Source organism: Ictidomys tridecemlineatus, chromosome 9, assembly GCF_052094955.1.
Source record: "Ictidomys tridecemlineatus isolate mIctTri1 chromosome 9, mIctTri1.hap1, whole genome shotgun sequence".
In the NCBI taxonomy this organism is placed as follows: Eukaryota; Metazoa; Chordata; class Mammalia; order Rodentia; family Sciuridae; genus Ictidomys; species Ictidomys tridecemlineatus.
In genome coordinates, this window is record NC_135485.1 from 45,806,477 (window position 1) to 45,833,419 (window position 26,943).

At 31.7% G+C, this 26,943-nt stretch overlaps 1 protein-coding gene across 28 annotated transcripts in view; it reads left to right on the plus strand.

The window, feature by feature from the left end:
• The window catches only part of Adgrl3 (adhesion G protein-coupled receptor L3), a 773,708-nt gene that overhangs the window by 669,353 nt on the left and 77,412 nt on the right, over window positions 1-26,943 (plus strand). For all 28 annotated transcript variants that reach the window (XM_021730674.3, XM_040292372.2, XM_078021326.1 and 25 more), the window contains 2 exons: window positions 9,673-9,739; window positions 11,553-11,644. In XM_021730674.3, the coding sequence (XP_021586349.1) occupies window positions 9,673-9,739; window positions 11,553-11,644 (159 nt within the window). The remainder of the gene's footprint in view (window positions 1-9,672; window positions 9,740-11,552; window positions 11,645-26,943) is intronic.

Below are 26,943 nucleotides of genomic sequence, written 5' to 3' on the forward strand. Positions count from 1 at the left end.
CAGGATTTTACATTTTGATTAATGAATTCTCCCTCTAAGAAATTCACATTATATTATTTCAAATATTTGTTTTAAACAGTTCAATTTCGTTCTCTTGAAGGTCCTGATTTGCTTTTGTTTTTGTTTAGTATTGATTTTATTTTCTTTTTAGTTATTTGCATATATTCCTGTTACTGAGCTGATTCAACTTGTTTGCCTGGGTGTTTTTAATCATTCATTTTGAGACAGATGTCATATTTCTGGATAGTAGAAATCTGTCTTTCTTGGAATCAATAATATACAGTCTCTTGTGACTTTGTTAAAGCTTTAGCCATCATGGCTTTAATTTCCTGCACCATAACTGGAAGGTCTCACTTACTGGATATTATTATTTTGTGGGAATAGAAGCTAATTTATTTCCCAGTCACTGATTTAAGCAAGCCCTAATAGTTCAGTTTTACAATTATCATTATTTCCAACCCCTCCACAAAGCAAAACAGATATTGAGAAAAGGGAAAAATAGATGAAAGCAAGAAGAGAATAGGGGAATTTTCATTAAAATTCTATCACAGGCAGACATGAAGTGTTTTAATACCTCAGTTGTACATTTTAAATAAATTGTCTACGGAAAGGCATTTAAAATACATGGAAAAATGTTTACCTCTAGTTTTTGTAGTTTATGCAACCCAACATCTACACAGTGATATTTTGCTCATTGAAGAAGCAGGGATTCAGAGAACCGTTATTTAGTCCATGGTGTTTACCTGAGAAGTTGAAATGAATTTAACCTATTCCCCTCATGGCTTAATCACATATTCTTAAAAAAGTAAATAAATAAGCAATGAATTTTTACACAACATGCAGCATTTTTGCATATCAAAATATATATCTTGCTTTTTATTATCATATCTGTCTTTGATATTCTACTTTCTGTTACTGCTATTTATTGCTATCATTTTAACATGTATGGTCTCTCCCAGGTCCTACTCACCACATGACTCCTCATTCACATTAACTGCTGTTTCAAGTTTGTTTGAGTTTATTTGCTAGTGCTACCTTTCTCATGCTTTATTGAATTTTTAAAAAAATCTAGTATAAACTGACATGAGCCAGACATTAGAGAAATATTATTAGCTATTTTCCATAAATTTTTATAAAGTTCAATATAGTAAATTTTTTGTCTTGGAAGTCTTTTACACTAATTTTTGAGATTAGCATGATTCTTAAATTTTTACTGCTTGATCTCACCCACTTAGAGTACTTCTATAATAAAACCATTTAATAAATATTATAATCATCCACATAATAGACATTTCTCCTTTTTCTCCCCTGTGTTTAATTCTTTTATTATACTGACACTGAAGTTTCATGTGTCTGAAATCTTTAACAAGGATAATAATTGCTTGCATTTCTAAAAAGTAGATAATAATATCAATGGAAGGAGATACAGTTAGAGATAAAATGTTTTTTGGAGGTTAAATAAATGCTATTTTGATAAAGATAGAGGTAACTTATATTTTGTTCATGATGAGTTTTTCTATGAAATGTTATTAGGGCTATTGAATTTATTATTATATACAAAACACATACTCACACACAAAGTATTTGAGATTTTGTTTATTTGGCCATCAATTTGCAATGCTTGTAAAGAATCATTATTTTCTGATGTTTGTTTAATGAAATCTTTTTATCTGACTGACATATATTCACAAAGATCTACTTAGAATAATATTTGGACACAATAATCTAACATTTTAAAAAATCCATTTGAAGAACTAAATATTTTTTTTAAAATAGTACTCTGCTAAATCTAAATTGCACTGTTAATAATGGGCATTTATTTTCATTTTTCTCTGTTTCCATTTATTCTCTTGATCTCTCATACTTTTATTCATTGGAATATTCAGTGAAGCCATTCAATAGGATACTATCAGAAGATAATTATAGCAAAGATTGGCATTGACATAACAATATTTCAAACTGGATTGTTTTAGAAATTTGGTGCTAAATACTTTGGTATTATCATCTTAAACTAATCAGTTCATTTAAATTTTAGTTATTTCAATATTACCAAAAATGCAAATACTTTGAACAGTAATTTTTTACTTAAAGAGTAAAATCATATCAAGATTTTATAGCACCTTCCTCCCAATCTCGTGTATGCAATTGAAAAAGCAGTAGATGAGTGGTTTGGAAGAAAGGATAAGGAATTAATATAAGCAAGAAGAGTATTGAAATAATATGAGCAAGGAGAGTATTTTCTCTCTCAGCCCCAGAAAATTGGCTGAAAGAGAAAATCTGAAGTAGAAAATTGGTGAGATGGTTCTAAAAGTGTAGAATAAGTTAAAAAATTATAATCAACCAAAAAATTTTTAGTAGTAAAAGAATAGCCAAACTCTTAAAAAGAACTTAAATCAGATTGTATGATCTGAAATTGTTGTAAATCATCTACTATATCTTGCATGTGGCTCCCAACTTATTAGCTAAGAGAAGTTCTAAAAGAGGTAGTTTTTATTAGTTATAAGTCTCAGATATCTTTATTTTCACTTCTTCATCTTACCACTGTAAGTATTTGAGTAGAAAAATTATTTTTGATTTAAAAAATACTTATTCAAGATAGGGAGTAGACAAGAAACATTAAACTTAATAGTATCTACAAGATATATGCACAGATTTATTTTATACACTTGTTCACAATATATAGCCACTTAACCCTACTCAAAAGTAATACTTTGGAGTATTTTTCTAAGCAACTATTGTTTAATATTGTAAAACATTCGTATATATTTGACATGAACCTTTCTGTATGATATTTACTTACTGGATATATTATCACTATGTGTGTTTGATTATAGTTTGGCCAGTAAGAAATAATACAGATAATGAAAATGAATTTTTCAAAGACATAATAAGTTAATCATCTAATATGTATATGGACAGCACATATGTGTAATTATAAATTATTTTATTAAAACCCAAGAGCATGTTTTCTGTTTATGTATACTATAAAGTGGATTTATTTAGGTCATCATTTTATCACCCAGGAATCCTATCAATGGTCATAAAATTATCACCATATGTAAGAATTCTGGGAGTTGAATATAAGTTTTTCTATAAAGGAATTATCCATACTAGAATTGTATTAGACATCAACAGGACTACTTTTCTGTTATTTTTAAAGTACAACGAAATGTTGTATCTAAAGTCAAATGTTGGTCGTCAGTTCTTATTAGAACCAAAGAAGTATCAAAACTTCCACAGCTTACATTACATACCCAACGATAACTTTATAATATATAATGACTTTATCCTCTAGTATGGCTATATTAAAAAATATTAACAAATAATGAGGATGTGAAGGAATCATAACTGTCACATTGTTTGTGGCAATATTAAATGGTCACCTTGCTACTGGAGAATGAATGTAGTTTTATAGATTTTCAGAATGTTATGTTTAACAGCAGCCATTTAGCCCAGCAATTCCACTCCATAAATATTTACCCAATAAAAATTAATATATATGTCCACATTTCAATACCTACCAGTGCTCAAAGCGATTTTATTTATGTTAGCCCAAAAGTAGAAACACCCAATATCCATCAATTGATGACAAGATAAATGAAAAGGGACATATCTATACAATGGAATATTATTTGACAATAAAAGTAAAGTAGTAATACATGGTAAAAATGGATAAACTTTAAAAATATTATGTTAAATGAAAAAAGTCAATCACAACAGACAACATATTGAGGGTTCCCATTTATATTAAATGTTCAGAATAAGCAAATCTTTAAATACAGGGAATGCACTCTTAGCTATATAGTGGGAAAAGGATTGGGATGCTGTGCCTGGCAAGAGCTATGTAGACGAAGGGAATGACTTGATATTTTCAGAGTTTCACAGGTGCAATAAAAATGTAAAATAAGTTTATTCTGATAGCTTTCCAACTCAAATATATTAAAAATAATTACATTGTATACTTCAAATGAGTGATTTATGTATATAAATTATATTACAGTAAAGATGTTTAATAATATTAAATTTTCACTACCAAAATGGGAAATGTTTTTATTAATCTATATTTACATTTAGAAAAATTTTTGGATATTTTTGTTAAGACATATTTCAATAACCTGTGCATTATGCAAAGCACATTAATTTCTCATGAATTCATTGGGAATTTATTTTTATCATTAAAACTATAGCTTTGGGCTAGGGTCATAGCTCAGTTGGTAGAGAGATTGTCTCACATATACAAGATTGTGGGTTCAATCCCCAGCATCACATAAAAAAACAAAACAACCACAACAAAAAAACTACAGCTTTATTTGGCTTTTTATTTTCTTAGAGAAACATCCAGTTGCCATTAGGATTTTGGAATCAGATAGGCTAAAATAAAATTCAGGCTCAAGTACATATATCTCCATTTAAGTCACCTTAGTTTCCCCGAGTTTAAGTTTCCTAATCTGTAAATAGGGGGTTATTATAATTACCTTACAAGAAAATTGTAATGTTTAACAGTGTAGGTGTGAGTATATAAATCTTTGTATCCACATATACTTATGTATTTGTATGTGCATGTGTGTGTGTGTGTGTGTGTGTGTGTGTATGGAAGTATGTATGTAAGTAAAGTATCTAGCTTATAAAACCATATATTAAATTGCAGTTATTATTATCACTGATTCTATTATTTTTAAAAAATGAAGAAGTATAAATTTATGATTGGCAACATTATTTTTAATTATAAAATAAGTTATATTTAAAAGCATCCACTTTTTGAACAATAATTGCAATTTTTATAACACTTTCTATTAACTTATGCAAGAGGGTTCATTGGAAATACACTAACATTTAATATTAACAGAGTATATCAAATAGTAGTGTTGTTCTTACCTTTGCAGTCCCTCATAAGAATGTAAGATGTGTTTTGTTGGAGAAATACAGAAACTCCCTTTAAAAATATAATATGTTGAGAATATAAAGAAAATACAACCTATATTTGATATGTGAGAGCTAGTTTTTAGTTTGAAGATCTAAAAGTTATGGCTGAATTTAAATCCTAGCCTTGACTAACACTGACCAAATTTCATTTCTGTATGTCCTCAACATTTTTTTTAAATTCATGCAATGTGTATGGTCACAAATTATTTTGCAATTAAATGCATAAGAGTACTGTGATAAAAATTATATTAAAAAATTCTTAAGGCACTATTCACTAAGGTTAGAAATAGATTCATTATTCTTGAAGTATGTATATATCAATCTGTTTTCCCCTTCTTTCTTTCTCACCTTGTTTCTCTTTCCTCCTTCCTTTACTCTCCCAAACTTGTCAGGTAGACAGATAGAGATAAAGCACAAATATCTGCACATGTTACAGGGAAAAGGAGATTATATAGCTTACAAACTCTCATAAACAGCTTGATATAATTAGGCCTTGTAAATTTCATGGTCTAATAGCAGCCAAAGATTGTTTATTAGTTATATTTAAGACTCACCATGGATAGTTTAATCTGTGGTTTATCATCATGTAGAAAGTAAAGCAAACACCACTGTTAATTTACATTATTTCAGAAAACTTTGGTTGATAGTCAGACATCTGCTTTGACCAGAATGAATTAAACTAACAACAAAACACAGTGTCCCAAAGCATCTTAATGGCACTACATTTCTGACTTTGAATAAGAACCTACACTCTGGTAGTATTATTGGTATCCAAAAAACATTGTAAAACATATGTTTTAGGTGACACTTGTATATGTCAGGTAGTTGGCCTTATAATTTTTTAAATACAGAATCATGCCTTTTAAAATGACTAATGCAAATAAAATGATGACTGGGTTAGGAGATAGAAGAGAATAAACTTTAGAAGTATTTTTTTCTGTTGTCCTATTCTAAGAAGATAGTTTATCCTGTTTTGAGAAATTATCTTAATTTGTTTGTCTCTTTCTGAGTAATCAATGAAGAGGTATTTATTGGATATGTAATTGACTTTTTAAATGGGAGAATGATATTGGTAACACATTTATGATTAACTTATTGATGCTTCTTACATTTGGGAATAGAACAATTGCAGAAAAGAATAGCAATCTGCCCTTATGGCTTAGCACTACTTCTTTAGGCTGTTGAGATCAAGAAACTTATTGATTCAGTAAGTCTGCATTTTACAAATAACATTATGTTGCTTTTAGTATTTGAAAAAAAATACTGTAGAAATAATTTAAATGACATATATGTGAATTGTATGAATGAAACAAAAGACAAGTCAAGGTCTGTGTTATATGACAAGTTCTCCTTTGAATTCTAATATATACTTGACATTGAAAAGATTTTAGTATTCAAATAAAGATGTTGTGTGGTCAGAATGCATTTAGTTTTTCAACCCTAGGGCATATCTTTTGTTATAACACTTTTAAAAAAAATAAGATGTATAGATCCCATGTATTCTGATTAGATTTTATGTTTAAAAGAGAAATTGAGGTATATTTTAAAAATCAAACAAGAGTGACCTATCAAAATTACTAACTTCACAAGTTCAATGTTATTTGGAAGATGTTTCAGATAAACCACATTATTTTTCAATAACAGGAATACTTGGTCATTTGTAAGCTGATTTACTTTTTTTTTAGTGTGATAAAATGTTTCTCTAGTTTTGTCTAATAATCTGACATGGTCTTCTCTTAACCAGTAACCACATGTTGAATTGTGTTCAAATGATACTTAGTGGCCAGATTGATAGAATATTATGAGATGGAATTGTTTCAATATTGCACAATGAACTGGGGCAGGAATCATGCAAATTATTAAGGTAGGTAAATGGGAAAGAGAGAAAATAGACAAAGCTTTGAGGAAGCTAGCATGGAGCCAAAAACAACAGCAGGTGTGGCCATATGGCAATCAAATTAGAAAATGCATTCTTGCCACACAGTCTTCCAGGAGATAGTAAAGCCCAGACAGCCCTCATGGAGGGCTGATTTACTTAGTATATTTTAAGTATTTCATATTGCCTCTCTCACTATTCAATTCTGAAGGGAATTTAAATGTATTATACCAAATAGATATTGAAGAATTTTCTTAAAGAATAAAATAATTTCTAATTTCACTTTCACATTTAGGGGATATCATTATGCTGAAAACACATTTTCAAATAGAGCATTTGCTAAGCTGAGGTTGTTTTCAAACAAAGATTTGTATGGCCACAATTTAATGATATTATTTTATATAAACATAATTTGGATAATTTTGAAATTTTTGAATTCTGAAGTCACTAATATTTTAATTAAAGTTATTTGTATAAGTCCTTAACCTGTGAAATAACACTTTTCAGATCTTGAAACATATTTTTCTATAGAAAGAATTTACTAAAAATATGCTTCATTTCTCATGTTTCCTTTCCAAAACTTGTTTGACTAACAGACAAGGGCTAGCCTATTAGCATTTATTCTTAAGTGTATTATTAGTATTGTATCATGTTGCTATAATTTCAGCAACATTGTTGTGCTGTGTGTGTATGTGTGGGTATGTGTATGTAGTCTAATTTGAGAAAATGTCCCTACTTTTTTTTTTGAGAACCCAGAGACATCCATGAAGTTCTGCCTATTCTCCATTAGAGATATTATATCACTCAAACACATACACATACCCTTTTGATAGAGTGGTATAATGTAATATATCCTTAGTAGTATATGGTAGAATGAAGATAATGATCATATTTCCACTTTAAGTCATCCAATTTGTTTCTGCCTGTAGGCAGCACCACACTTCTGTTTTCTATGACCAACTTTTTTGGACGCTACCACAATAAAAGGATACTGATTCTTTAAACAAATGAATGCTTAATAACTCATGTATTTATTGCTTCACTAAATGCATTTTCTTAAGCACAATTATTATGTTTATTTAGAATGAAACAAATTATTCATGTAAAACCTATGAATTGGTAGTCTCTTATTGGAATGCCAATTTTACATCTCTTGAAATTAGTTTACATGTATTTAACTTAATAGAGGAAGGCAAGATGTTGTTTTGAAATTGACTTTTCATGAGTCCCCTCCCCTTCCTTATTTTGGCTTAAAACCTGGCTTTTAATTTTTTCTATAAAAATTTAAGAGTTATAGAAAAGTGAAAAACATATAACTGGAATAAAGACCACTGACCCCATAATTCAGATTTTAAAATGTTTGTTTGGCATATATACTTACAATTAGCAGTAGAGTAATCCCTATGATAATGCCAATTTGATCTACTTCTAATCCTTTCTACTCTCATTAAGCAATGACAACTAACATGACTTTGATTTTTTTTCTTTCCAATAAACTATTGCAACGTATGTATCTATCAAAATTATAAAATATTAGTGGGTAGTATTCATATGTATAGTGTGTATGTATGATATGGTCTATATATGCACATATATACGTGTGTGTTTATCTGTGTATTTAATATGTATATGGTATAGATTCTTCACCTTACCTTTTTTTTTCACTCAACTTTTTTTTTTCTTTTTTTGATGTTGTTAAGGATTGAACCCAGATCCTAGCACATGCTAAACAAGCATTCTACCACTGAGCTACATCCTCAACTGCTTACTCAACTTTTAAAATTCACTGTGTTGACATGTAGATCACTTCTTTTTTAAAACTGTTTTATAACATTTCATCATAAATAGATAACAGCTTATCAATTAATTTATGAATAGGTATTTATAGATTCCTCTCTTAATACCTTTTCTGGTATTCTATTATTGCTTAGGTTTGAGTAACATTTATATAATCACAGGAATATTGAAGTCCTTAGGATTTGAAGGTTTAGACCACATAGCAAAACACTCTTGAATATGTATTACTGGAGATGTTTTCTTTTTAATTATTCCTCAATATAGCAAAATGGCAAATAATTTAAGATATTATTTTTAACATCAAATGTAATTTGTTCAAATTTTACATTAATCTTTCTTATAACTAGTCACTTCCACTTTGTCTTCCTGTCATCCTGAAGAATGAAATGTAATTTCCCAGAGGCTTTAAGAATTGGAGGAGTATTAAATGTGGCTGAAATTAAGTGATTAATAATTTACTTTTAGACCATGAATCAACTTCATGGGATGCTAAGGATCATTTGCAACCCCAGAAGTATGGGCAGTAACAATGCGCTTTTTAAGACTAGAGAACTTTCAAAGGTTGACTGCCCAACCTAATTAAACTTCAATCTTCTGAAACCAAATTTATTTCTTTTTTGTACTGAATTTCCTCAGATCTTCTTGACAGGAAAATGTCACTTTGCCTGACAGCTGATAGACAGGTTATGTAGCTCCGTAATTGGAGAGAAAAGGATAGTTTAAAGCTACTTGTCTTAATGGCTATATGTATGGCTTTTTCTTTCCTTTTTTTCTTTTCTTTTTTTCTTCCTTTTTTTTTTTTTTTTTGAGGTTTCTATGACAGACACAAAAGGCCTTAGCAAAAAGGCCCACTGCCATTTTTTTCTGCTTCCTCCAGGAGTAATTATCTTACTCCATCAATAGTGCTGTCAGAAATTGGGCACATAATTCAGCATTTAAATGAACAAGCAATGTAATATTTCCTGTCTCCCAGTGGAATGCTTTGCAGCTCACATTCTTCTCTGTCACTTATTCTCTCTTGATGTATGTCCCATGCCCAGTCCTTGAATGCCTCTCTCCCTTGTGTTTCATTGCAGATGTTGGCTCCGACTTGACACCTACTTCATTTGGAGTTTTATAGGACCAGCGACCTTGATAATTATGGTGAGAACTCCTAATTAACTATGTGTTTCCCAGGTCAAGAAATAAAACTTTCACTATCCCTATACTAACTATGTTTAATTTACATAGGTTAATTTGGGGGAAAGCATGTACTTATTTGACCCTATATAACTCAAGCAATTAGACAGTCATTATAGTCTGCTTGTATATTATAAAATAGTTCATCAGAATCAGTAGGAAAAGAAAACAAGCATTTGCAAGAGTTTATATCATGTATTGCTACTCAGAAGTCCAATTCATCATAATCCCTTCGATTTTTATAGATAAAGAGTGATGGCTACAAAGGTGACCACAGATTTTTTTGTATTCTTTTTCTTTAAGATAATTTGATAATTTGAATTAAGAATGGGCAAGAATTGGAAAAGTAGGATAATACCAGACAATTCCTTCCAGTTTTGTTTTTATATAAACTTTTAAATCTTTAAAATTCAGAAGGATTTTATTTAAAAATGGTACAACTTAATTAGAAATGCATCCTAGAATAATTCTTTCTTTTTATTTTTAGTTTCATGATATCATGATATCTTGATTTCTAATATTTATATTACTTTAGATAAAATTATCGGTATCATTGTTTACAAAAATACAAAGTTACTCAATTTTGGAAGTAAAATATTAGCCCTACAACTGAATAAAATATAGTTCTACAATTTTTTTTATCTGAAACCTTTAAGTCCAGATGTATTTTGGAATTTAAAATGTTTCAGACTTTGGAAAGGCAATATGGTACATATAGTGCATATTACATGACATCTCCAGTGGACATTATGCAGTTGCCCCAAATTAAACACATTGACCATTACTCATAGTTCTGGCTAGGTAGTACTCTGTAATCAAAGAGCAAAATTTTAACAGGAAAAAAAAATAAAATGCAAGAAAAGTAAGAGCAAGTAGAGTAATGACTATGGACAACCTTATGTCAATACAGATCAGGTTTTTCTACCAGGTGGAGTCAGTTCAAACTTTTCATCATCTAATGAATTTTTTTTTAACTTTCACTTTTGATAGTTTTTTTAATTTAGGGATGATTGGTTTAAAAAATATGATGCTGTATTATAGAATTTCAGTGGGATTTTTAATTGGACTTTCCTAGTCCCTACCAGTCCCAAGTTGTGGAAAATATAAACCAATCAAGCAGTAAAGGACAATTCAATACGTGATTTTCTGTAGAGTATTCATGTAGGTAATATAGGTAATTTATACTGGGGTGTTTTGTTCTAACTCATATATTTTCTCTAGTTTCAGTTATATAACAATATCTTGAGGATTCCCTCTATTTAATATTTGTTTGTTACAGCATCAGCAATTAATCAGTATTTTCTAATTTTTTGGCATAATCTATTCAAATATGATCCCTGTTGATCTTAGTATTTGTATTTTTATAATATTACATTTGAAAATGTATCCCTAAATAATAAATTTGGAGATATGCTTCAAGTACAGAAATAGTGTTCTTAGAATAATTATTGCTTTTTGTTTGTTTAGTTGGTTGGTTTTTTAAAAAACGTACACTAGACTTTGAGTTATTTCAGAATTTCCACAGCTTCTTCCTAATGGCTACTGATTTTATATTTATGTGTATTTGGCATAGTAGTGCTGTGTAACTCCGTGGTATCCCAATTCCCCAAACTGGCTTCTTGCCTTTGCTAAAATACTAAGCAGTCATCTGTGATCCAATTCCTTTAAAAGTGTACTGAGAGCAAATTTCCCAGAACAATTCATTTGTTACAGAGAATAGACTTGCTTTTTTTTTCTACCATGGTTATGCTGCATAACATTACCTTTTGCATTCCAGCTTAATGTAATCTTCCTTGGGATTGCTTTATATAAAATGTTTCATCATACTGCTATACTGAAACCAGAATCAGGCTGTCTTGATAACATCAAGTAAGTGATTTAATTTTTGTTTTCTACAGATGACCTTACATTTGTACTATTATACTATCCTGCTTTTTCTTGCATTGAAATAATATGGCAAAATGATACTGAAGATCAATGTACTGTCTTTCCAGTATTTGACCATTTGTTTATTATTGGAGTGAACTGATATACCTGAAAATAAGTATAATGAAGTTATCTCTTCAAAAAGACACTTCTTCCCTCTAAACCCTAATTTAAAGTAGTATACATTTTTAATACCTATATTCACTTTGTCCTGAAAACAAGCAGAAAGCTTCTAGAACAGGGCAGACTGTGATTTTGTAGAGCAATAGTGCATTGTTTACCCTGGACTCCACATTCCCCATTAGGGCAAAGTGTCCAAGTCTAGATGGTGGTTCCTACAGGTATCAGAAGGGGAAACTTTACACCACGGGAGAAAACCCCTGAAATTATGAATCTGCTGTTTAAATAGGAGCGGTTATTTAGTTGTACCCCACTGAGGGAGGGAGAGAAGCCTCCCAAATGTAAACAAGTGAGATTGAGGACCCTATCTGAAATGTTTGGGAACAGATATGTTTCTTTCAGATTTTGAAGTTTCTCAAATTTTGGAATATTTTCATAGACTTCACTAGTTGAAAGTCCCTCATCTGAGTCAAAAACCTAAAGTACTCCAAAATCTGAAAATTTTTGAGCATCATGTTTGAATTTTGTAGCATTCAGATTTTGGATTTTCAAATAGGGATGCCCAACCTTTTCTTTGAAATATAAAGATCTGGCTTAGTGCTTTATCCTCTTTGAAATATTAATGCAACCTCCTAGAAGGTAACTCTCTCCAGAAGTTTCGTTCTGTTCAATCATCTTTTCATTTTCAAACTTTGTCCTTTACACTGAATTCCATTTTCTATGCTCAGAAAGTCCTAACCATGTAGAGATATGAAAATGTTTACCTTACTTTTTAACACTACTGAGAATTTGATTTACACAAAAAGTAGCTGGTTTACATTTTCTAAGAAAAAATAGTCGAATTCCTAGTATAGCAAAAAAATTCATCTTTGCTTAGAGTTCCCAACATTTGAGAAAGATAGTAATTTTGAGATGTGCATTAGCCATTTATCCTTGATATCATAAGTTCAAATTGCATTTCATATAATTTGCCTATATTGTGTATTAATTTAGATAAACATTTTCATTAAATGAATATCCTTTGAGAAGTTTTGTGAGATCAACTGTGACTTTTGTATACTATTGACATTATCCTTAAACAACTTCAGACAGCAGATATGTCACCCATTTTCCATCTTTCTACATTCACTTTCTGACATAGTTTCTGATCCGTAAAGCAGTTCCTCAATGAGTGTTTATAGAAAAGCATAATACACTAAATGTGTCAGTGACAAATTTATTGATATTAAGTGGAAAAATAAAAAATCATGGCATAAACTAGTATTTATCTACTATGATTAGTAACCTTTGTAATTCCTAATTTTGGTTTGTTGAGATAATCATCATAATATTATTGAATTATGTGCAATTAAACTTTCTTTCTAAAATACAGTGTTAGTACCATACACTCACTGTTTCTACTGAATTTAGATAAGTTAAATAGCCACATAAAATATATTTTCTTTATTATGTCATACTTTTCTCAAATTGGTATAAATTACATTTTAAAAACAATAATTATCATTTGTTATTTTTTAAAGTACCATCAGAAAGAGGTTAATGAACTTTGATATTTATGTAACATATTCTGTCAGGTTAAAAATTAGAAAATTGGCTCATTTTTGACCTATTCTTCAAGTATTCTTTTTAGGAATTTCTTAACTTTTTGTCCAGTTTTGGAAAGGTAAAGACCTTAACTTACCCTGAACTTTAGAACTTGTGCTCTGTACGGACAAACATTTTAAAGGATTAATTTGTTCATCATTTATATGCATTTATTTGGGTAATGTGGGTTGATATTAATGTTTAAAAGAGCAGTCAAATACACAAAAGTCAATAATTACATTTAATGGTATTGGTGGCATCAAGCTTTATATTATACAGCAAAATAAAACCTTAAATGAGAATATCTTGATTTGAATTCTAAATTATTTGCTTTTTTATAGCATCTGGAAAGTGTTTAACTTTGCTGAGTCTTCTTTTCATCTTCACAGTGGTACAATAATGAAAGTGAACTGATTATCAAATGAACAGAGGACTATAAAGAGGTTCTAATGATGCTTCTCAAAAATTTGACAAGGAGAGAAATCGGATAGTTGTTGGAGTATAGAGAATGGTTTTAGATGGAAGAAACATGAATAAGGGTATACTGATGAGAAAGAACCATTGAGGAAGGTTAAGAATATAAGCAAGGAAGTAATGGAATCACTGTAGTTATGACTTGAATTAATGTAGGGTATGCATCTAGAACCATGAAAGAGCATTTCTACTATAGCTGTGTTCTAGGAAGAACACTTCCACCAAACTAGGAGAGACTTCTTCCACTGAGAATGGACGAAATAAATAAAAATAGAAGTGGTACTGTGATAGAAAAGTGTAGGACTGTGAGTAACTTAAGGGATTTCTACCTACTTTCATCAAAAAAGTAAGAAAGATGGTCTTCTGCAGGTTAAGGGAAATTACTGAAGAGAGATTTGAAAGGCATGTCAAGAAAATATTCCTTAATATTTTCCAAACTCTGAAGGATAATTCATTTTCTTAAATACTTTTAATTAACGATTTAAGAATTGGTTGGAAAGAAATCAAAAGGATACAACCAAGAAGAAAATTAGTATTTAAGAATAAAAATAATTTTAAATATTAGCCAAAACATAAAATCTATACTTTTTTTAACAAGAAAAATTATCTATATAAAATGTGTTTGGACATGATATGAGTGCTGTGTGAGTGTTTTAAAGATAAAGTTTTATTTTATCTGTAAATCTTTACTTTTTTATCATTTAGTAAACATGAAAGGGCATAAAAGTTTGTTTTCGTTATTTTTGGTTTTTATTTTTAGTTTTTTAAATGTATTTTTGTAAAGTGATGAACAACATGGACCACATGTTCAGTATATTGAAGAAAAATCTTCAAATATAAGGCCTTTGGGAAGTCTTTCTAAAATAATTCATTCATCAAATCTTTATTGCTCTTGATAGTTTCTATCTCTCTCTCCTCTCTCTCTCTCTCTCTCTCTCTCTCTCTCTCTCTCTCTCTCTCTCTCTCTCCCTCTCTCTCTCTCTTTCTCACACACACACACACACACACACACACACACACACACCTCCTTTATCTAAAATATTCTTGTTTCTCCTTATTTTTCTTGTTAGCATTTGCTTTAAGCTACTCTCTTCTTTGGCAACATCATGGCAATGGTCTAATTTCTCTACTCAGATTCTTGCTCCTGTTCTCACTAGCTAGAGAGATCTCTTGAAAACATTAAATCTAATCATGCAAGTATTTGGGGTAAATCTCCTCAAAGAGTCCCATTACTCTTAAAGTCCACAGTCCCAACGCAGCTTATTGAGCCTTCCTGATCTGGTACCCCTTTCTTCTCTACCTTCATTTTGTGCCATGGACCTTTGGCTGCTCTAGGTGTGCTCTCTTTTGCCCAAGTCTGATCTCTGCTGTTTCTCTATTGATGTTTTCTTCCCTGACACTGTGCATGACTGACTCCTGTTTAGCCAAAGTAATTTAAATATTATTTCATTATTTTCAAAAATAACATAATTATTCTTTTATTCTAAACTAACTTCAGGGACATCATAATAAATCCCTTTCATGTTAACAGAGAACATTTGTTTTGCTGACTCATTGCTATATTAATGATATACTCTCAAATAAAATAAACAATAGAGTGAAGTATGATAGTAACATGATTACAAAGGAAATAAAGTATACCAAATCTCAGGTTTATCTAAAAAAGTAATTAAATTGAATAACACATGTCCATTTGCTGACTGCTTACTTGTCATTTGTCTCTCTTCATCAGAATAAGTAATTATACTTAGGGGAAAGAGGTAATTCATTTGAATTTTTTAGTTGAGTTTCTCAAAGATTGAAATTGGAACTTTCAGTGGTTATAGCTGAAATCTAACCTAATTAAAAATAATGTATGTAAATATGAACAAAACAATTAATGAATTGTTGCCAGATGGAATTATAGTATGATGACATGTAAACCTTGAATTTATAAGAAGCTTCTAGAATACTTGATATTTACTTTTAAAAGTAGTTACTGTAATTACCCACATTTATTGTTAAAAATATTTAAAACATTTTTTCTTAACGGTACTGGGGTTTAATTCCACATCCTTATGCATGCCAGGGATGTGCACTACCACTGAGCTATATCCCTAGCCCTTTTATTTTATTTTGAAATAGGATCTTAAGCATCTGACTCACCTGGGTTTGAATTTCTTTTCCATCCTATGATGGTTGTATGACCTTGGCAAATTCTATCACACCCTCAGTCAGTTTCTACTCTGAATTGGGAATAAGTATATCCATTTTGTAGAGTTTTGTGACATTAAATGTCACACATAGGTAAAGCATTAATTTGGTACACATATAGGATGGTTTGCTTATTTTTAACCATTCCATTTGGAAATACTCTGCTCCCTTTATTTCTTTGTATTTTTCACAGTGAAGCTTTACTCACGCTCCCTTCAAAATCCCATTAGAATATGACTAGCTTTGTTTACCATATGGTGTCATTAAAAATTATGCATGATATGATGCCTTATCTTTTTAAGACAAACTTATCCTATTATGAAAGAATTGGCTCCAGGGGTGAAATGCTCATTTGATTAATAAATAGCAGGTTCTGTAGGCAGTTCTGAAAGGAAGCGGGGAAAAGCTTCCTCTGTGAGCTTGGACACCTGCCACACGTAAATAAATCTAAGAGGGCTTTTGAATAGCTTCAGGGACAAATAGAGAAATTTTAAGCCTTAACAATACCCATAACTTACTCTATTTATTAAGAAGGTAACCTTTACTTTGAGGACTGTGTTTCTAAATGTTGGTAGAAACAATTAAGTAGAAATAATTCAGCTCGATATATATTTTATTAATATATTACGGAGTTAAGGTGTTTTGGATCTAAAGAAATGAAGGCAAAAAAGCAAATAAACATAATCTTGAAAAATACAACATTCTTATGAGAGTATTTTAATGCTTATATTTTTCATTCATATTAATATATCAAGATTTCCTTCATTAGATTAATGGATAAAAAACTGTGATATATATATATATATATATATATATATATATATATATATACACACACACACACACACAATGGAATATTACTCAGCTTTAAAAGAGAATGAAATTATGGCATTTGCAGGTAAATGGATGAAGTTGGAGAATATCATGCTAAGTGAAGTAAGCCAATTCCAAAAAACCAAAAGCTGAATGTTCTCTCTAATAAGTGGATACTGATCCATAATGGGGGAGAGGGGAGGCATGGGAAAAATGGAAGAACTTTGATTGGGCAAAAGGGAGGCGGGTAGGGAGGGTGCATGGGGGCAAGAAAGATGGTGGAATGAGATGGACATCATTACCCTAGGTATGTTTATGATTGCTCATATGATGTGATGCTACATCGTGTAGAAACATAGAAATGTAAAGTTGTGCTGCAATTGTGAACAATGAATCAAAATGCATTCTGCTGTTATACATACCTAATTAAAATAAACAATCTTTTTAAAAAGATATAGGTAGCCTTTGTGTAAATATATAAGTAGGCTACATTCAAATTTGTCTTTAAACTGTACTGAGAGTAATAACTTAAAAAAAAAGTTTCAACTCTTTTGAAAACAGTAAATCTAGTTTGGAGTTGGAATTAATAAAAAAGTTTATCTTCACAGTTTTCCAGATGAATTTTGAGAAAAAAAATACGGCATTCTTATTAAACTATTAGCTACTGAAAAAAAACTTTGAAATATTGATTTTTTTTTAAATGGAGCTCAAAATAGTCCATGCAAACTTTTAAAAAATTTTTAACTTCTCTATATAATTGATTTTATTTATAGGTCATTTCACCCTCACAAGTACAAATTAAAATTAAAATTTCACAGACTTCTAATTATTTTAAATATTTAGAAATGCTGTTTAAAAATTGTTATGGCTCCTAAAAAAATTAGGTGAACATGATACACCAAAAATGTGTTTACCTGATTTTAATCAAATATTCTTCTCAATACTGATATATTCTATGAATTCCTTAGTGCTCAGAGCCAAAAGTCAAACCAATTGTAGTTTACCTTATTCATTATTATAAGATAAAATAGACTTTAAGAGGATTCTGAAAGGGAATACAATGTTTGTTACCACATTTTTCCTGATGTTCTTTCATTTTCTTGCTGGGTGGCTGCACATAACTGGAAATGTGCCTTAATATTATCAAAAATATCAGGCATATTTGAAGAGTGATACAATCCAAACAACACTGTAATTCTTTGGATTGTTATAACATCACTAAGTTGCTTCAAACAAGTTGAGACCTTTCTAAGATAGCTAGTTCTTTGGTGATTACCTTAAATTCAGCCTTTACAAGCATTTAACCATCACTACTTTGGGGTGGGGGATACAATTTCAACCACTGATTCACAAGAATGTGTATTCAGCAGGTATTTTGCCAGTCTCTCATTGCAGTGTGCACTTTTTGGTGTTTTTGTTGTGTTTTCAGTATCCTAAAGTATAAAAAAAATACTGGTCTGGTTTTTTTAGGGTTTTTGTTAAGATGCATTAAAATTCCTATATTATCTTTTTAGGAATCAGTATTTTATGCATCGCTCTATTCATAAACTGAAAGCTGACATTTGAGAAAAATAGTTTGAAGGATAACTGCCATAGGTACACTGGAACTGTTATGCACCACAACTTGATACTCAACTATTGTTTAAGTTTTCTCAAAAATAATTAGGTTGATATCAGATATAGGAGAATAATTGCTGTCTAAGGATGAGAAAAACTGAAAGAATACCTAAAGGGAAAATGTCTTGTAAATAATACTACTATAAAAATGAGCAGCCCCTTTGTTCTTTTAATAGGGCTTGTACTCAGATTACTTTTATATTCCACCAGGAATATACAAACTAAGAAAACTTGAAAATCAGAATTAGTCTGAATTACCAATTCATAAGACTGTAGTTTTTCTCCTGAAAATAGTTAAGCATGAGTTTTCAGAAGAGTGGAAGAAGTCTGAGAATAGTTGTAATTAAGTAATATTTGTGTTCCTTATTATTCATATATTTTACTTAATTTTTAATGTAGGAATGTGGGTTTGAATTTTATATTTAATTGTTCATTCATTTATTTCATAAGTCAGAAGTGTTCCTTTTGGGGGGATAGTGGTGTCCTGGTCAAATTGAACCCAGGTCCCCTCACATGCTGAGCATGTCATCTGCCACTGAGCTAAACTCTTAGCTCCTAAAAGTACTAAAATTATGAAGATAGAACTTATAAATTTCATTCATTGATTTTATATAATCCCTAAGAGAAAAAAAAATTGAGTGGACTTCAATGGTTTTAGCCTGGGAAACTAATTAAGTTATTGCTGATATGAAGAAAATCATGATGGAAATGCATTTACAGATGGAACAGATTTTTTTTTTAAATCAAGCAACTTACTAGATATCTTAGTGCAAATGTTGAGTAGGCAGTAGAAGTGATGAAAGCTGGAGATACAACTTGGAGTCCTCAGTGTATAAATTTTAACTTTTTGCACTTAGAGTTGCTATGTTTTACTTATTTTCAACAATGACTTCATTTTATACATCTTTATTACTTTCTAAATTGGAAAATTATTCTGTATTTTTATTTATGGCAGTTATATATTTACTTTTAAAACATTAAAATAAGAAAAGAGAGATGGTTTCAAAAACATAAAATAGTGAAAATGATATACATATATGGTAAAAAGTTTGCAATGATTTTCCAGCTCAATGAGTTCCTCTTACTAGTCACTAGAAAGTATGTATCTGTTGAGATGGTTATTTCTGAAAATATAAATACCTAAATCATAAGGATGGTCATGATTTATGGAACATGAAATCCAAGAAGAGGTTGTTCTAAAGTTGACTCCAAAGCTCAATAATGGCAGCAAGAACCTATGCCCTTACAGGCTTTGATCATCTTCAGCATGTTGGCTTTGCCGTTTATTGTGTCATCCTGTGGTCCAAAGATGACTCTTTGAGCTCCAAGTAACATATCATTCAGCAGCTGTTTTCAAAGACAGAAAAAAAAGAAAACAAGTTCTTATGTTCTTTTCTCACTGATGTATGGTCAAGGTAGAATCTTCTTCCAAACACCCTTACCTGCATCACAAGTCTGAATCACATGACTCCCTACTGTAAGGGAGTCTAGGAAGACAAAGATCTGGCAAAGGAGACTAGTTCAGTGCCTCTGGGTGGGATAGGGACATCATCGTTAATTATGGAGCTTAGGAAACTAAATAACAAAATAATAATTAAAACAAGTATTAACCTCCCTTTTTGACAGACCTTTAAAAACTATTAAGACAGTTAGGAGTGAATTTAGAATCCTTCAACTTTTTGGGCTTCAATGCCAAGATGTAACTCCTGGCCCATTGCTTATTTTCCTTCTCTCCCTACTCTCAGCTGGATTCTATACTGTGGGGGGCCTCACATAAAGACATGTGTATGCTCTAGTCCACACATCCAAATTCTCCCTAATTCTCCAAATCCTCTCTTTGTCCATTCCTCAAATCCATGAAGAATCTGCTACTGCCTACAACCTTGGAAGAATGGGATAGAGTAGACTTTATTTTAAAATGCCGAGGCTAGTTAAGGTAATGGGATTGAGAGTAGACTCAGAATATAAGAGGACCATAGAGCGTAACACTTTGGCACTTCAATTTATGGAGATCTTAGAGATGCCAAACCTGCATAGTGGATTCAGAAGTAGCAGCAGTTGATATAGAGGAAGAAAACAAGAAATCCTGGAAGGTAAGTGAATCAAGTTTTCAAATTAGATGAGAATTTAGTCTTGACCACTGAATTTGGTAACATGGAGGTCTTTGGTGAACTTGACGAAGGCTGTTTTGGTAAAGCTTGTGAAGCCTTATATGAGTGAATTCAAGGGGAAAAGGGAGGAGAAGAGTTAAAAAACACATATAAAGGCAACTTTTTTTCAAGCCTTTATAAATAAGAGCTCAGAAATGTAATAGCTGGAGAAAATGTCAGGTGCAGGAAGGTGTTTTGTTTGTTTATTGGTTAGGTTTTAAGCATGAGATGTATTATAGCTTATTCCTTTATTTGATAAGAATAGAATATTTGTTGATCATGAAGAGTGAAGAAAAGTTGCATGATATCTAAATTTAATTAATTTTAAATTTAAGTAGGCAAGGGAATATGGGATAAAGTGTATAGTGGAGGCTGTTCTTCAATAATGAGCACAGGCAGAACACTTCATCTATTTTGTGATGATATTATGACTGAGTACTGCTAACTTATTAACTAGCAGGTGTTTCATTTTACAATAATGCAATAAATTATCATGACTCATAAATAATAAGTTCTCAGTATGTTCATAAACATTTATCTGCCTAGAAAACAAAGTTAGGTAGGCTTGAAAATATAATTATTACAATATTGTTTTTATTTCTTTATCTTTTGCTTTCAATTTCTATGTTAATATATATGTAAAGATTATAAAATTAATGTTCTGATTATAAAATCTACTTATATCAGTATTATATATGTATGAATACATGTACATATTTACATGTGTATATTTATATTATATATTCTATATGGAAGATGCAAAAGTCCAAAGACATTGTTAGCAAATACAAATCTGTTACACGCAAGCATGTTTAGTAACTTTTTTGTATAATTTTATGAATTTAAGAAATAAAATTAATAAATTATTAGTTTGCAAAAAATCACCAAAAAAAATTACTAAGCTGGGGCTGAGGCTCAGCAGCAGATCACTCACTTGGCATGTGCGAGGCTATAGGTTCTATCCTCAGCACCACAAAAAAATAAATAAATAAAATAAAGGTATTGTGTCCAACTACAACTGGAAAAAAATATTTAAAAATTTTAAAAAAATTCTAAGCCACAAAATTCCTTTTCCTTCAAGTAATGATCAGATAAATATTGATACCTTAAAATAATTTAGCTCTCTTCCAAAATATAAAATAAAAAGCAATATTTTATAAAATTGTATTAAGCATAATTTATAAGATGGATGTGAGCTAATATAATTTTTAGATATAAGTGAATGTTTTTGTTTCAAAGAAATAGTTATATATGTGGAAAATAGACTAAATATAATTGTACTAAAAAGTTGGTAATAACTTAGTGTCATCATAATATGCCATTTCATATGCTCATTTTTATGTATTTGCATGATATTTCCCATCACCACTTAAGGTACCAAATACATGTCATTTTTCCACACAGCAACCCATGCACCAGTACCAACTAGATGTCCAAGGGTTCAGTTCAGTTCTGACACTAACTCTCACAGAGTTAGCACAGAATCCACAGTTAAGGGCTCAGCTTCACAGACTGCCCTCACTTCCGACACCTATTGCAAATGAGGTGCCCAGTATACCCACACTTTTGGTTATAATTTATAAATTAGGAGTCCCCATCAACACTCTTCATGTTCAATAATTCACTAGAACAACTCACAGAACATGCTGTCCTTAAGAGTACAGTTTTATTATTTAAAAAAAAATGAAACTCAGGAACTGTCAAATGGAAAAAGTGTATACAGCACTGTATGGCAGAAGAGGGCCAACTTGCATGCCCTCTCTTTCCCAGGCTTATGGATATGTTTATCAATCCAGAAGCTCCTCAAATCCCATCCTTTGGCATTTTTTTTTTTTAAAGAGAGATTGAGAGAGAGGAGAGAGGAGAGAGAGAGAGAGAGAGAGAAAGAGAGAATTTTTAATATTTATTTTTTAGTTCTCGGCGGACACAACATCTTTGTTTGAATGTGGTACTGAGGATCGAACCTGGGCCTCACGCATGCCAGGCGAGCGCGCTACCGCTTGAGCCACATGCCCAGCCCCCCTTTGGCATTTTTATAGGAATTTTTTTTTAATTTTAGTCATGAGAGATTAAACTATTGGCCATAGATTATTGTATACTATCTCCAGCTCCCCTCTCTTGCCTGGTGATGGAGTGGGAATTTAAGGGAGACATGGGGGACTGGATATAGGCAGCAAGTTCTAACCCTTCAATGGTGGCTTGGACTGAGACTAGTACTTAGCAGTCCACCTCACCCACAAACACACCTTGAGTTATCTCATTAGCATTCAAAAGACACTTGAGATTCCCAAGGTTTTAGGAGCTCTTTACCAGGCAACAGAGACAAAGACTAAATGTTCATTTTTATGAGCGCATTGCCCTTTTTTAGTTTTCAGAATTTAGTATAATGAGCATATACTACTTGTATGTTTCATTAAAAATAAGTAGCCCTACATTATGTTAATAAAAAATTAGTTGAGCCAGGCATGGTGGTGCAAACCTGTAATCCCAGCAGCCCAGGAGGCTGAGACAAGAGGATGGAGAATTCAAAGCCATTCATAAACTCAGCAGTTTAGAGAGGCCCTAAGCAACTCAACAAGACCCTTTACTGGGTTCAATCCCTGGAACAAAAAAAAAAAAAAAAAATGAGTATTGTTTTTCTGAAAGAATTATCATTCTAATTTCTAATCTCTGAAAAAGTTTTTTTAAAAATTGAGTCTAATTTTCTATTGTTAATACACTACTGTGGATATATCTACAAAATGAAAATTTAATGAAGTCTTATGAAAATTGAAACATTTAATTATTATAATTCATCTGTCCCCAAATTATTTGTGAGGTAAAATTCTGTTTGTAATTGCTCTTATTGACATCATTTAAATAATTAGTTTTAAAAAAATCTAATTATGATTTGGAGATAATGTCTTAAAAACTTGTGCTTTTATCTTTTTGCTGCTATTAATTTTTAAGGTAATTGCTATTTATTTTCCTTGTATTTTAAGCTTTTCAAAATAAAGGTTCAAATGGATACATATACTTAGGAGCATACTGCTTAGTTTCAACTTATAAAATTGAATCTCATGCACTCTACATGAAGCAAAAAGTTACTGTCCCCAAAAAATTTCATAAACTTTTAACATGTTTATTTTTATATAGATCCACCTTATGAGAAGTTATATGGAATAATATTTGTTACCGTAAACTCCAAATTCTAAATGTAAATGAAAATCTGAATTTGTAGGGGAAAAAGATTTCTTACCTACTGCTAGATTCATGGTGAGACCCTCATAACAAAATACAGGTTAGGCAGAGAGAAGCATACAGGTTTATATAATACAAATTTTACATGACATGGAAACCTTCAGAAATAGAGAACCAACAAAACAGGAAAACTTGTGCATTTTTTAAAAAACAAAGTTTCATGAAGTGAATTATTTTCGTCAGTTACTTGTTGCTGTGACCAAATACCCCACAAGAATAACTTATAAAAAGCATGTTGATTTGGGGCCCTTGGCCTCAGAAGTCTCAGTCCATATGTTACGGGACTGGAGTCTTCTTGGAAACTGAGGAAGTATAAATGTCCCCCTTCAGACTCCAATTTTTGCAATCAAGTCAGAAAGATTTCAGAGCTCTCTCAGAGTAACAGGCATGAATTTATTAGAAGGGTTAGGAAAGGGAGAAAGGGATAAGTGAGTCAGTGGATCCTCTCAGAAGGACAGTGAACCTCTGCCGCAGTCTTGGCTGGGCACAAGAATCAGGAGCCACCACACACCTTGTAGATTCAAACAGCAATTCTTTATTCCCGAACTCACACCGGCCTCTACACACGTTCTGGGGAAATTCAAGTTCTGCTGCTCAATTCACATCCCAAATGCTTTCTCCATTCCAAGAGAACTCAACAGGAACTCAGGCAGCAGGAACGCCCTATTCCCAGCAGCAATCACCTTAAACCTGGAACTTCCCTAAACCCAGATTGTCTTAAACTGGGAATGCCTTAAACTTGTCTTAAACCAGGAATGCCCTAAACCCAAGGCGTGGGATACTTCCTCACACCTGCAGGATACACCTTAAACCTGGATCCACCCTGGTCTTTGAGCAGGGTCACCTTTCTCAAAGACACATGCAATGTCATAGCAAATTTCCAAGGCAAGTCCATTTAACATGGGGTACACTGGCAAGGAAATTTCGATGTGTCATTCCTACTTGGCAATGGCCCTCAGCAAACCTCTCCTGCCCTCCACTTTTATTGGGGGTTCCCAGGCAAGTTTCCAAAGAGTTCCACACAGGTCCACCTTTTGACTTTTGAATGACAGCTGAATGATATCAGACTTTTGAGTTCCTACTACCATGACAACTCTAAGTGGCTTTGGCTGATTAGCTCTAATTGGAACCTGCTCTTACAGATTTATTCCCTTAATCTCATGTTCCCACCTCTCACATCTATCTGTCCCTGATCACATAAATGATTGATACCGTCACTCTGGGCCAAGGGGAAGTGTCACATCATGGGAGAAGAGAATGATGGAGGAAGACTGCTCAGTTCATGATGGGTCATGAGAGGGGGCCAAAGGATGGGAGAAGAGGCCACAGGGAAGATGTATCCTTCTAAAGCACACCCCCAGTGACCCATCTCCTCCAGCCATGACCCACCTGTCTACAGTAACCACCCTGTCCATTCAAATTAGGATGGGCTGAATAGATCTCATAATCCAATTATTTTATCTCTAAATATTTCTGCATTAACAGGAGCTTTTAGGGGATACCTCATATCCAAACCATAGCATAACAGATGTAGAAAAATATGATTGGAGGACAAAAGAGCATTTCATAGTGGTAATAAGCCAAGAGGAATTTATCAAGCCTGTTTGTTCAAATTTTTCTTGGCATCCTTGTGTCTTTGAGGATTAGGATGTTCTATTCCTAATGTGTTACTCTGTGTACAGGGAGTATATGTCAGGAATAAGGGTCTTATTATGCAGTTAAGAGAGGAAGGCCAGATAATTTATGGTGTGCTTCAGGAGAAAAGGGTCAGAAGGTCAGAAAGACCTTCCTATTCTGCTGATTTCCCAAATGCCAAGCTTGGTACCAAATTTGGGGGGTTGTCTGCCCTGAACCACATTAAATCACTTTCTAATTATTTCTGAGCCATATTTTTAATGCAGAAGTCAATTTTTGTTTAGTATATTACTTATTACTACAGTTCTTCAAATTCTTATGTGGAAAATTTTATTTCTTCCTAAGGCTGAATTAAGTAAACAAGAAATCTCATTGAGATTTAATCATAATATCCTAGGCTTTCAAGAGTTTTCCCTGGTTACTATAACCAGAATCAACTAGGAGAAAGTTTGTTTATCCTAATATATATTTCTTTAAAATAACATTAAATTGAAATTTTTATTTACTACAATGATTTTAGGTATACAAATTTGACAGTTGAGATTTATTGATTTTTTTGAGAGAGAGAGAGAGAGATAATTTTTTAATATTTATTTTTTAGTTTTCGGTGGACACAACATCTTTATTTTATTTGTATGTGGTGCTGAGGATTGAACCCAGCGCCCTGTGTATGCGCTACCATTTGAGCCACATCCCCAGCCCCTACAAAAATAAAGGACAAGTATTCTATGGTTCTACCCTCAAATCAGGTATAATTGCTATATTTGATAAAACATCAATTAAAGTTTTTAAATATCTATTTGAAATAATGTATTTAATAAGAATACTTAAAGTATTGAAGTTTTACTATGTAGTAGGCTCTAGTCTAAGTTCTTTACATATGTTAATTTATTTAATCTGCAATAATCCTTTGAGATTTTTGAGAGGCTAACTCACCTCAAGACCACAGTTTGGTAGCATCTGTGAATATTTTAAATATTTATATTTATGAATATAAAATCTGATTAGCACAATGTAGTTATCAGGAGTCTTAATGTCTCAGCATTATTGTCAGTATTAGAGACAGAGATTTTAGAGTTACTAGTATTTACTGTGAATTACTGGCTGAAATCACCTAAGAATTATGTCGTTCTGCTAAAGACATCTCAGAAAAGAGGCAGGTAATATAAAAACATGATGTCATAGGAGCAAAGTGTGGAAGGCAGCAGTAGCCAGGGGATAAATTCAGGAACTGTACAAGGACTTGATATGTCTGGCACCAAAGTGTCTGCAACTGTTAGATTATTTCTGTTTTTTCTTTTCTTTACTTTTTTAAGGAAATAGGATGCAATATTCAGCTGTAGGAGTTGGAATGAAAAAGAGGTTTAGGTGGAAGGAAGATGAGAAATATTCTTTATGAAGAATGGGAAAGCATTT